We start from the raw sequence: 13,255 nt of genomic DNA, 5'->3' as shown, positions 1-13,255 counted from the left end.
AACACTTGTGTTTAGCTACAAAAGTCAATCTATGAGTATCATGAGAAGAAAATTTTCCGTTGAAAATGTAATGAAATTCTAAACAACTGTAAAATTGGCAATACATATCTGTAAGTTGTACCATTTAAAGCGTTTACACGCATGAGAAGTATAGTACATGATATGCTGAAGTATGTAGGCGCAACATGACATACAGCCGCACATATACGTAAATACAAATAAAATATTTTTCGCAACGTGAACCACCACATTTATAATTAAATGGCTGAATCGTGGATGAGACCCAAAGGAGAAAACTTCCCCAAACATTAGCCAGTTCAGACACCCACAATGAAGGCTCACCAACATCTCGTATACTCCTTACACCAACTGCACCCTCCATCACTCCCCTACTCTCTCTCTCTCTCTCTCTCTGTATATATATATATATATATATATATAATATATATATATATATATATATTTATAATATTACATATGTACATATTGAATGTATATAAATGTGTGCATGAGAATAAATAAATATATATATTATATATCTATATATATACATATATATATATATATATATATATATATATATATATATATATGTAGTATGTATGTATGCGTTTGTGTGTGTGTTTGTATGTGTGCGTGTAAATATATACATGAATATATATATTATATATATATATATATACATATATAAGACATGGATATCGTAAAAATTGAATACAAATATCAAAAATAACAAAACACAATAAAGGTCTGCAATTTTAGGGTTTTTGTTTAATTTTAAGACCTTTACTGTAATTCTTATTTATATATATATATATATAAGTATATTATATATTATATTATAATATAATTATATATATATATTAATATTATATTATATTATGTTCATTAATATACACACGAGATATACAAGATAATTAAAAGAAAATGATAAACAGACAGATATGGGCATATATCCAGCTGCTTTTTTCCTGTGGCTTCTCATTTTGTAGGGTCTCTTTTCATGGTTTTCTTTTTTTTTTATTCTGGGTGCTTCTATTAGCCTCCTCTGTGAGAATGGCCAAAAGAAGTTTTCAGAAAAATGACTGAAACTTGAAATCTGGTTTTTTCAGTCTGCGGGTTTATTGTAAGTTACTAGTACTAATACTATTACTACTACTACTCCTACTGCTATTAATATTATATCAAATCATACACACATTAATGCGTAATTAGCCACATAGGCCATTAACCAGCAAATCAAAACAGCAGTACCATAAATAAAAAGTAAATAAAGCGAGAGAGGAACCAGCTAATGAAAGTAATGCAGAATGAAAAATTGACAGTTATGATGGGCAATTTAGGCAAATAAAAGCATCTTCAAATTGATTTATATTCTGTACTTAAACTCCTACGCATCAGCATCAATAGCCCATCCGGGCAGATGGTTCCATAGTCTTGCAGTACAGGAAATGAAACACCCAGTTCACTGGAAGGTGTGTCATCGTGACACCTAAACAGAAGCGGACGCTGCAGCTCGACAAAGCGAGCGAGTGGCTCGCACTAATCGTAGAGCATCGGGCATTGGCGTGGATAGCAGACATACCCTGATTGAACTGAGCGTAAGGAACACTGCCAAGCAGAGCGTCTTCCCCCGGTGGCAATTGCTGGGAAGAAAGGGAACCAACCAGACCGATTCGAACAGTTTGCCCTGAATGATACTCATCCTGAGAAGCTTTGGAAATCCATGCAAAGGAATGACATCCTAAGAATTGTAGAATGAAAGCCCCAAAAGCATCTCCAGGAACCTTTAGGAACAATATCTGATATTATCACAGCATTAGGTAATGCGCTTTTGCGTGGTGCGAAAAATAAGCAGTTTCAACATTCATAGCATTTCTAATATTCCTGTCCGTGTGTATTTATTTGCTTACGTATTTGTGAGTGTGTCTATGTACACTGCTGAACATTTATTTCTTGCTTTTTAATTTTACAAAAGCGATTTTCAGTTTTATATTTTAATCTTCCTTGTTATTTCTTGCTCTCTCGTTTCCAGCGTAATGTTTCTCTTATGTGACTTATTGAGTAATACATAAAAGCTGCTTTGAAATCAAGCTGAAGTCAACAATGGCCTCTCTTTATAATTTGAAAAGCACTTACTTTCTTTATTCAAATTACACAAAAACTATTCCGTAAAAATATTGTCACACTTTATATCAACTATTAATTTCTTGAAAGCAAAGTAGTTTATTAGTTATTAGCATGGATCGATGCCTCATTCTCTCTCCCTCAATCTCAGTCTGAGTAGCGCCCCAAAAATACTCACTCTTGGTTTCCCTGTCAGTCTGGCGTGACCTAAAAAATACTCTCTCATTTAGGTTTTGTGTCGTAACCTAAAAAAACAGCACTCTCTCTCTCTCTCTCGTTTATACCTGTGTGGCTTGATCTACGTAATGCTCAGTCTCTCTCTCTCTCTCTCACACACACACAATCTGTGTCGGGATATATAAATTCTCACTGTCACTCCCCCCCCCCCCCCCCCAACACCTTTCATTGTTTGTCAGGAACTAATGAAAATTATCACTCTTCCTGTCTCTATTTCAGTCTGTGTAATAGATAGTAATATATTCTTTCCCTATCTTTTTTTTTCCTTTCAGTTTGTGTGCTGGGAGCTCAAAAATAATCTGTCTCACTGTCTTCCTAAAGCTCTTTCGTCTGCATATCGCCGCTAAAAAAAATACTCGGCCACTCTTTCTCTGACTGCTTGATTGTGTATAAAATAGGAATATATGCAGATGTTGCAAATAAAGCTCATGTTTCATCTCCATCTTTCCTCTCTCTCAGTCTGTCTCTTGACCTTACAGACTGCTCACTATCTCTTTCTCTCTCTCTTGTAGTCTGAGTCGGCACCTTAGGGATAACTCTCTTTTCCATTTGTCTTTCTCTCTTTCTCAGAAAATGTCGCGACCTTAAAAAACTACTCGCTTTTCTTACCTCTGTCTCTATATTGCAATCTCGGTCCAGGCCTTAAGTGTAAATTACTCTCTCTTCATCCCTCAGTCTTTCTCTTTTTTAAGGATATGCCGCGACTTGCAAAAAACTGCTCACACACTCTCACTCTCTTATTCTCTTAGAAAACAAACCATTGTAGAATTTCGTGAAACTTTATATGTGGGCGAGATAATGGTGCTTTGGATGGGACCAGTGGGACCGATGTTTAACATCCACGGTCTGTATAAGCTTTGAAGAATTTCAGTTCTACATTAACAGCACTGCTCAGTGGCATCAGCTCAACATAAAACGTGTTCCAGTCCACAGACATATTAATAAATTCATTTTAAGCCTTCTATATTTAATCCTTATCTCTTGCAGGTTGAGTCGAGGCTCGAAACCTTACGAAAACTACTCATTCTCTTATTTATCTCGGTCTCTCTCTCTCTCTCCCTTGCAGTCTCTATGCCGCGACCTGGAGAAGGAAGGGACGAAGTCATGGCTGGACATGATGCTGGAGAAGCTGTCCCAACACAGCAGCGAGGGCGAAGAGGGCCTGAGCGGACGCGACAAGGCCATGAAGGCGCAGGAGAAAAAGAAACTGGAGGCCATGGTTGAACGTCACAAGGGGCTCATGGGCCCTACCATGGAGGCACAGAGTATGTGGCTGGGGGAGAGAGAGGGGGAAAGTCAATGGGGGTGAGGGAGCAGAGCTCCCCAAATCCGTTCCCCTCTCACAAGAATTTAAAAAAAAAAAAGCGAGCTGCTTCTCGCTCCCTATCTTGTTTAGCTGGACTGGAAACATATAACTAATGTTCTTCACCTAGATCGTTTTCATTGGAGACTTTTTCATCTTAATCTGGAAACTCTCAATCAATTTTCATTAGAGCCTTTTTCATCCTCATCTGAAAACTCTCAATCAATATCCTTCTTCTTTGTTGCCATTGCCTCACCAATTTTTTTATGTTCATCAGTTCATTGTCTGAGAAATTCAATATTTAACTTATTATGATATCCTCACAATTATCATAAAATATAAAATGGTGTTCCCTTCCATATTTTTTATTTTCATGAACGCTTTTTTCATTCATACATCTGACTATTTTTTTTTTTAAATAAACATCGCCTTCTGTATACTTTCACTCGTTGATAGTTTCTTCACAATTAATATTTTTTTCCGTCCTCACCATCACCCACAATCATTCATCACAGACCACTGATTGAACAACTAGAAAATGAAAAAAATGTAGGTTTGACTTATAGACACTACTTGTCTCTATGTTCTTGTCTTCTCGTTCATGTGCTCCGCAGACATAATCTTTCGTTTCTATCTGAACCTCCTTCTTAGACGTCTCTGTATCACTTCTTTGTCGACTTAGTAAACCCCAAAAGCTAGAGAGATTCAGAGCAGAGAACGAGACGCCGCTATAAACAGAACACTCGCCATGTTCTTTGTGCCTTCATTGTGGGATCCACGACAATCCTGTGTGTCTTACACCCAACCTCATACTGCTAAGGCTCCATGTGTCTTACACATACTCATTATGGACATAAGTTCCGTGTCTTACACCCAACCTCATACTGCCAGAGGTTCCATGTGTCTTACACATACTCATTATGGACATAAGTTCCGTGTCTTACACCCAACCTCATACTGCCAAAGGTTCCACGTGTTTTACACATACTCATAAGGCCATAAGTTCTGTGTCTTGCAAACCTTATAGAGCCATACGTTTTACATGACCTCATACTTCCAAGGTTCTACGTGTCTTACAAAGCCTCATAAGGCCCTATGTTGTACGTGTCTTACACGGCCTCATACGGCATAAGTTCCACTTCTATTACGGGCCCTCATACCATAGAGGTTATAAGTGTCTTACACAACCTCTCTCGGCCATATGCTGTATGCGTCTTACACAGCCTCATACGGCCGTATAGTCTTACACAACCACATATGGCCATGTGTCTTACACAGACACATAAGGCCATAGGGTCCATGTGTCTGTGTGTGTAATGGTCACCAGATACATATGTATAAATATACATTTCAGAAGTCCCAACTTACTTAATGTTATGTTCGTTTCCTTAGCTTTTTACTAACATTCTGAATAACATTATTTATTCTCTGTCGCTCGTCCTGTACTGGAAATCATTTGTAAATAGTTTCTGTTTCTTAATTCTGCATTTCCAACATATTAATACAATTCTTTTCTTTTACTTTACTATTTATCAGTGTTGAAATAACTGTCATGATTCTGGGTTCTGGCTAATTATTGCATCTTAACATGTTTCTGTTCCCTTTCTCGAATTTTTCTGGAATTTCAATTGCCAGTTACTTACGTTCTTTGCCAGCTACTGCGTTTACCTATGTATTTATCAAATTATCTTTTTTTCACTTCTATGCAATTTTTTGGATTAAATACTTCAATTACTAACTCTCTTCAATAAGACTTTAATGTTGAAACTACTTTAACAAAAGGCATTGCACGTTCCGGCTAGGAATACATACCTAATTTTACTACATGTTCTGATCCTTGCAATCTCATTTTGACTATTCTATTGGACTGAATTTCTACTCTCTCTCTCTCCATTTTCCTTTACTTTTCTTTCCTGAACTCTCACTCTGTCTACCTCCAGTTTCCTTTACTCACTTTCCCTTCAACTCTCTCTAACCAGAAATTCCTCTCTCTCTTAATTTTCCTTTAATTTTCTTTGTTTAACTCTCCCTCTATCCCCAGTTTCCTTTAATTCACTTTCCCTAATCTCTCTCTCTCTCTCTCTCTCATCTTTTCTCTTTCCCTACTCGTTTGTTATATTCTTATCTCTCTCTCTCTCTCTCTCTCTGTACCTCAGCGTCACACCCATTACAGAAAACATCTGCGTTTCCTCAGTCTTTTTTATATAAAGCTTTCGGCCTCTCGCAGGCAAAGTGGACCATTATTCGGAGTGTTACGCCTTCGGCGACGACATACACCCCGTCATGAAGGTCCTGAACGAGCAGAGGCATCTCTCCATGAAGGAGATTCACCCTCACAACATGGACATGTGTGAGGAGCAGATTGACAAGCAGGAGAAGGTGAGTCGTCGACAGTCTGTAGGTGTGTGTTGTTGCTGCTGCTGTTCATCTGTCATTTTCTAGGAGGAGAAATGGTTCTGTCATGTGAATTCCTAAAGTCCTACGGATAACATGGATGTGTCTGTAGATGGATGGGCAGTAGAAGGTTGGTATATATTAAAAGATAGAATGATCTGCAATTTTCTAAGAAGGCAAATGGGTCTGTTAAGTGAATTCCTAAAGTCCTGCGGATGACATGGATGTGTCTGTACAGGGATAAGCAGTAGAAGGTTGGTAAATACTAGAACTTAGAACGATCTTCTATTTCTTTATCGAAGAAAAAATGTCTTTTAACGTCCTCATTTGCGTTCTTCATCTCGATGAATCGTGCCAATGAAACTGTCTACTTGTTCTTTGTAGATCAAATCAGATTATAAAATTTTTGGCACAGCCGAGGGTTGTTCTTTGTAATTTTACGAACAGAAAGTCGCTGAAAAAAAACCTTGTCATAAAACGCTTATTTTCCGACTCATCTGAGGAATGTGACATCTTATTTATTCCCTTACTTAGCGCAATGGGTCTGCCTTGGAGTTCTTTCTGTGAAAAATTACTTTTCCAGGTTGAGGAAATCACCCACTGAACCAGTCTGCTAACCTAGAAATCAAGACTTAAAATAAGAAAGCCATTAACAGCCCAAGCAGACATAAATGAACGTAAATATATATATGGATCTATGCAAGTGTGCTTACGTTTACCATTACCTTTATAATGAACATCATTTGTGAAAGCAATTCAAATGGCCTCACGTGAACTCATATCTAAAGGATGTCAGTACTAATTAATTCATGAAGGACGCAGAACTGCTCCTGTATAAGTTTTTGGTAAAGCTGCTCAATGTATTCTGTATTCATACAACTGAATTCTAGAGGGGAAAAAATTAAGTGAATTCTGGAGGGGAAAAATTAAGTAAGGAAACAAAGGCGAATTCAAAATCTACAAAAACTAGTTCATTTAAAAAAAATTAACCTAAAAATGAATTTAGTGAAAAATAATATTTAATTTAATATCGTCGAAAGGTCAAATCAAGAATCGACAAAATTCATTTTAGGATCAACAAAATATCAATTCAGTGCCAAAAAGACGCGAAAATCCTAATCTAAAAAATTAATTCAGTATAAAAAAAAATCAGCCATGACATTTAAATGAATTCAGTATCTACGAAAAAGATTTTAGCATCAGAAAAACATACAACAGAAAAACTAAATTCATCGCTAAAAAAAATCTCCAGTCATCGATAAATTTTAGTAACAAAAACAATTCCGTATCGGCAAAAATATCTATTTCAGTAACAAAAATCATTCAGTAACGGCAAAAAAATTTTTTTTTAGTAAATGAAACTCCCTTTCACCGTGGAACTTCCAATTTAAGTATTAAAGTAGCTACCCTCAGCAGCAGTAGCATCACTTTAAATAGTCGAAGTAACGTTAAACTTGTTACGGTCAGACAGCGGGAATACCACCTATGTAGAGCCGAAAAATAATAAATTGTAGTAATAGAGTAACATTAAGGAGTATTAACTGGAGTAGCAACAGGAAAGAATAACTGCAGTAATTAAAACAATATTTGGAGCAGCGTAATGAATTATGCCACTGTTTTGGGAAACTGGAACAACTTGTCGAAAAGTAATACGACGTAAATGACTATATATATAATATAATAATATCAGATATATAATATATATTATATATATATATAGATATATATTTATATAATATATTTATTATATATATATATTAGATATATATATATATGTGTGTGTGTGTGTGTGTGTGTGTGCGTGTATGTGTACATATTTCAAGTATCAATTAGTGGGTGTAAACGCGCTTTACTCTATTAAAACCCCCATTACTGATTCGTGCGACATTTGCAGGTCTTGAGGACAATCGAGAATCAAGCCCCGATTTACAACGAGCTGATGAAGCGAGGCGCCAAACTGAAGGCCAACCCAAACGCCCCGTCCTTCCTGGAAAGAGAAATCGCCAAACTGGAAGAGACCTGGAAGGACACGAACGAGAAGGCCCAACTGCGCATCGACTTGCTGAACAGTGAGCGAGCTCTTTCTTTTTCGCTTGTGGTCATGGATTTATACACAACTATAAGATACAATAAGTTATTTTCCATTTTCGAAAAAGTTGAGGCCAAAGGCCTAATTTGGAGGTGGTAGAGCAATACTGAACTACTAGGTCTGGGAAATGTACGTAATTCCTCTTCAGTGAGACAAGAGATATGATGGAGTGATATCTACTTGTAAATTTATCATCTTTCGTAATAACAATACGCTGTGATTTTCCCAAAAGCTAAAGTGATATAATTCAGCGTAATTTTAAGAATGCTTGATCTAGTTATACGAGACTGCAGCAAGATCGGTACTCTCTAGTCAGGGATATTGATATTCTATTTATATTCTCGTAACCCTTTTCACTGACAAGTGGGTCTGTCATTAGACTGCCAATACCATCGGTCTTTGCAAATCAAAAACTTTCCATTTCTGCCGTTATTGCTAGGTACTTACAAGGACTGGGACGTATATGAGCAGCAACGACAGGCTATCTATGCCCCTCTCGACAGCCTGGAAGACCAATTCAAGACATACAAGAGGATCTACGACCCCAAGAAGGGCACGGACTGGCTCGAGAGGAAGAAGAAGAAGGCCGAGGAGCAGAAGAAGATCGCCCTGGACATTTACGAAGTGATCAAGAGGTGCTTCGCCACGATCGTTGCCCTTGCAGGCGAGGACAAGCGGGAGTTCATGGAGAAGGAGATCGTGGAGATCGACGAGAAGAGGACCATCATCGAGAAGATCGACAAGATGCTGGTAGAGCTGACCGAGTTCAACGGGAAGCTGCACAAATTCGTCAACACCCTGGCAGAGCTGAGGGCCTGGATGATGCCCGCCTGCGAGAAGCTCGACTTCATCACCACGTCGACCGATCTGTCGCCAGAGGATCGCGTCAAGGAAATATTCGACCTCCAGGGACAGGTATGGAAAATAATGACACGCACACTCATTAAAATATTTTAAATAATTCTCCCAAACTTTTGGTCTCCGCTAATAATCAGTTTCATAGCATTTTCTTTAACGACTACTCTTGACTCCCTTATGATATTTCATGAATAAATTGCATATTATCCCACTATAAAGGTGTGTTGCAAAAGTGCTTTTGAACACACAAGTATCAAAATCCAGAATATACCCACAGAGTAATTTTGCAAAAAGCTTTGGGTAATTTACAGCGAGTTTTTTACAAGCTTCTTAGTTCAATATCTCATGCTCGCCCTGTTCAGATTTCCTGAAAGTTTACTGTAATATTCTTGAATTTTTTGTCTAGTTTCATCTCATATGCAAACGTAGTTCAGTATCCAGTGGCATTTTTGTTTTAATTTATGCCGGTAAAATGAAGGTCCCATATTCAGACATGTTTGCGATAACAAAAAAAAAAAATCAGCTTTTGCTTTTGATACGTAGTCTATTCCAAATCGCTATTGTAATTCTTGAAAGCTGAGGTCACTTAAATTGTGTCCTAAATACGTAAATAAAACCGTATAATATTGTCCCCTATCCTAGACCAAAAGCCGAAAATAACAAAGACTCCCAGTGGATCCCTCATTTTACATTCTGTTTACAAATTCGCCTTCTCTTTAGTTTTTTACACGAGTTTTTTCTTTTACTTATTTTCATCTGTGCTTTTCTTAGGTCTTTAACTCAAATTAAGGTTATTACTTTATAAACTTAATATTCACCCAGAAGGTTAGTTACCTTTGCTTTTGCTTTCTCAAGAAATAGCTTGATTCTTCTCATTCCTTAAAACGATTCCCTGCTCTACAATTAACAAGATTTGGAGAGATAGCAATGAACTTCAAACAAGATATTTACTCACTAATCTTCAAACAAGATATTTGCCTACTAATCTAAGTCGTCCAGAAATGTCATTCCAAGAGTACAGGTCTTTGTTAAACCAGGTCATAGCATCACCTGGTTCCTAATAATTAAGTATCTAAGTCATCTGTCAGGTAAACGAGAGACTGCCTCTCTTGGAGCCGCTGGAAGCTGAATGTCATGCCCTTCTGGATGGTAAGAATATGTCCATGGATTTATGAAAAACTCCACTGTTATATTCGTATTCGTCAGTGTGTCTGTCTGTCTGTCTGTATTTTGTAAGTGAATTTCCTTTCTGTTGGTTACATACAGACACATTCATATATATATATATATATATATATATATATATATATATATATATAATATATATATATATATATATATATATATATATATAAATCACACACACACACACACACACACACACACACATATATATATATATATATATATATATATATATATAATATATATATATTATATATTTTTATTAAAGATCACAACACGCATGATATTTACATACATTAATAACAACGGCCGAAAAATATCCTGAACAAGTCATCGTATTCTCGAAGAAGATTGGAAGAATACTGACTAAAGTATCGACTTAAAACTGATTTTTCAAAAGCCTTCCAGAGATGGACGGATCCATCACATCAGTGATACCAACAACACCTACAGCCTTGATAATGTCATGAAAATTAAAAAGAAAAGAAATTATTAAAATGCATACAAGTGCAAAAAGACAATAAAACGGCCAGGGAAACAGGCGAAAATGTTAGTGCCAAACACAGAAGAAAGCGAGATAGAGTCAGCCACTGAAAATACAACTTACAAAGGAAAAACACAACGTAGTTTTTATTTTCCCCATGAACCCACATATCAACCATTTCAAAAAAATAGTGTCCCTGAAAATTCGCTTATTCTAAATCAATATTAGAGATGAAAAATAAAGCTGCATTTTGATAAGCCCATATAAAAGTACATCCCTTTTCATTAGATACCTTTTTTTTTAAATATTCTAAAACAGAACATAATAAAAGCAAAGCTAAGTCTGTAACCGCTTGTGTGATCAAGCAAATGGAGATTCAGTTCAAGCATGACACCGGCTGGAATGTGAAACCCAAGATCATATGGTAAACATCCTTTACATATGCAAGTATGGCAGATCATCTGTTAATATTTACATATATCTGAACAGTACTGCAATTAAGATCATACAGGAAAGACATGGAATGCTAAAAAAAGAAGAAAAAAACTTAGGTTGTGGATTTATCAGGAATTCTGTCTGATTACACTTGTGTTGCGTCATTATTCTGTTTGGCAATGTCTTTGTGTACCACCCTTCCCTTCTACGAACTTAGTTATGCACTTACATGTTTAAATACCCATTTTATTCCATTTTCGTCTCTTGTTTTATTTCCTTTTCCCCTTTTTTATTTGTTTTGTTAAATTACAATTATGGACCCTTATTGGTGAAGGTTTTCTTTATCTAATATTATTATTTGGCCCAAACTTTTGATTTATTTTGCTTCTCAGACTAAATAAATAATCATGCAAAAAATTTTGAAATATATCTCGCAGCTGAATTAAACTATTTTCACTTTCTATCTATTAATATCGTTCTTGCATGAAGATATAACTTTTCCTAGGTTTAACTTTTCTATGCCAATTTACCTTTTAAGTTTTATTACCATGATTTCTCTTGGACACTTCCAAGTATCCTAAGTTTCTCGACATTTTTCGTTTGCTTGTTTGTTTAATATTTATCCTTTTTATTTTCATTTTCATCTATTCCCTGATGCCGCTCTGAAACTTCATGCAATTTCTTGCCAACTTCAGTCCCGGGTAAGTGGACGAGGATCCATACATAGTGAATAATTTCTTTCTAGAGCGTGACTCTCCTAGGACCTAGATCGTAGTAGTAGAACACACAAGTGGTCATCTCGCATTCCCCCAGGATAGTCAAGTTAGGATAGTCCTCTCCCTGAATAAGCTAATTAAACTATTACTACATCACTCAAATTTATGAATCAAGTAGGAAGTTGACACGATTCGGTTCAAGACCCTTGATAAATTCGGATTTTAATCAAGGTAATGAGAAGTATAATTAAGGTACTATTCCATAACATTAAAAGTGTCCTTTTTTAGGAGACTTTGGCCAGATGGGGGTCACGTAATAATTACATAATAATCATAAAAAATCTTTATGAATGATGTTACCAACTCATATCACAACAATCACCTTCATTATTTGTACAACTATTCGAAAACTTTATAAACAGCACCAGCATTGTAATCATATATAATCACTGAATTTACTTTAATCAATCTTAACCTATCATTAGTTTTTCGTGACAATTGAACCAATTCGTTGATCACATGTGCACACTGCTACTCTAAAGCTAAAGTAAATACAATTCGTTTTCAAAACGAGACCAGAGTGAGACCACGAGAACACGCTTAAATAAACAGACAGCATCAGTAGGATTTAAATCTATATTGACCTGCTATCGACGTTTAAAGGTGGGTTCAGTGATGCTGACTTGCTTTAGTGCGCAAGCACTCTGCATGGCGTCAACTGCACTTCTTTTTTTTTATTGCATGTCCATATCTTCTCACAAAACCTTCACTTATCCTCCTGACAGAGCTCCTGAATTCTAAAAGATAAAAAGGCCTTTCCATAATCATTCTTCGTAGGAGGATTTCCATTCGTTCACCGTGACATCCCCATGCAATTTATTCACCGCCTCAGCAATTTTTACGCCACTTGATTTAATCAGCATTTATAATCTTAGTGTTTTTAGTGAGATGCACTACCAACTTAAAAATTAACCCAACAGCCCATTTTAAACATAAGAATGATTTTCCTGTTATTTTTCTTTTATTTTATGCATCATTCAATCCTAACTTAAAAATGTCTACCATGAATATTTTTCGTAGCCAATAGAGCCCAAATACCAATCATAACTTTATATTTTTGCTTATGCATAAATCTAATGATTTTCCTTCTTAAATGAAACTTATTTATGTTATTGCTAAAATATTTTTCTTAGATTATTTAGAATTTTTATGCATGCTATGGACCAAGTAATATTGAGTACTGCGAAAAAGGCATCCTTCGACAGTCATTATATATCGGAAAAATCTTTTCATAAGCTTTCATTGCTGGAGAAATATAGGTTACTGAGCTGAATGAGATACAGCTAAGAATGGTGTTATTAGCACTGTCATGGAAACATTACAAAAAATAAAATAAAAAATAAAAAATAAGAGAAACTTAATGAGCA

General features: G+C 36.0%; 1 protein-coding gene across 1 annotated transcript in view; it reads left to right on the top strand.

Moving 5' to 3' along the window:
* The window catches only part of LOC135202367 (muscle-specific protein 300 kDa-like), a 52,424-nt gene that overhangs the window by 31,349 nt on the left and 7,820 nt on the right, over positions 1–13,255 (top strand). Inside the window, exons 2-8 of the mRNA XM_064231729.1 lie at positions 3,431–3,629; positions 5,895–6,046; positions 7,956–8,130; positions 8,590–9,065; positions 10,097–10,157; positions 11,808–11,813; positions 11,888–11,902. Of these exons, the coding sequence (XP_064087799.1) occupies positions 3,431–3,629; positions 5,895–6,046; positions 7,956–8,130; positions 8,590–9,065; positions 10,097–10,157; positions 11,808–11,813; positions 11,888–11,902 (1,084 nt within the window). The remainder of the gene's footprint in view (positions 1–3,430; positions 3,630–5,894; positions 6,047–7,955; positions 8,131–8,589; positions 9,066–10,096; positions 10,158–11,807; positions 11,814–11,887; positions 11,903–13,255) is intronic.

Source organism: Macrobrachium nipponense, chromosome 30 (genome assembly GCF_015104395.2).
Source record: "Macrobrachium nipponense isolate FS-2020 chromosome 30, ASM1510439v2, whole genome shotgun sequence".
NCBI classification, from domain to species: Eukaryota; Metazoa; Arthropoda; class Malacostraca; order Decapoda; family Palaemonidae; genus Macrobrachium; species Macrobrachium nipponense.
The sequence above is the reverse complement of the archived record's forward strand: the minus strand, read 5'-3'. Positions and strand labels throughout refer to the sequence as shown.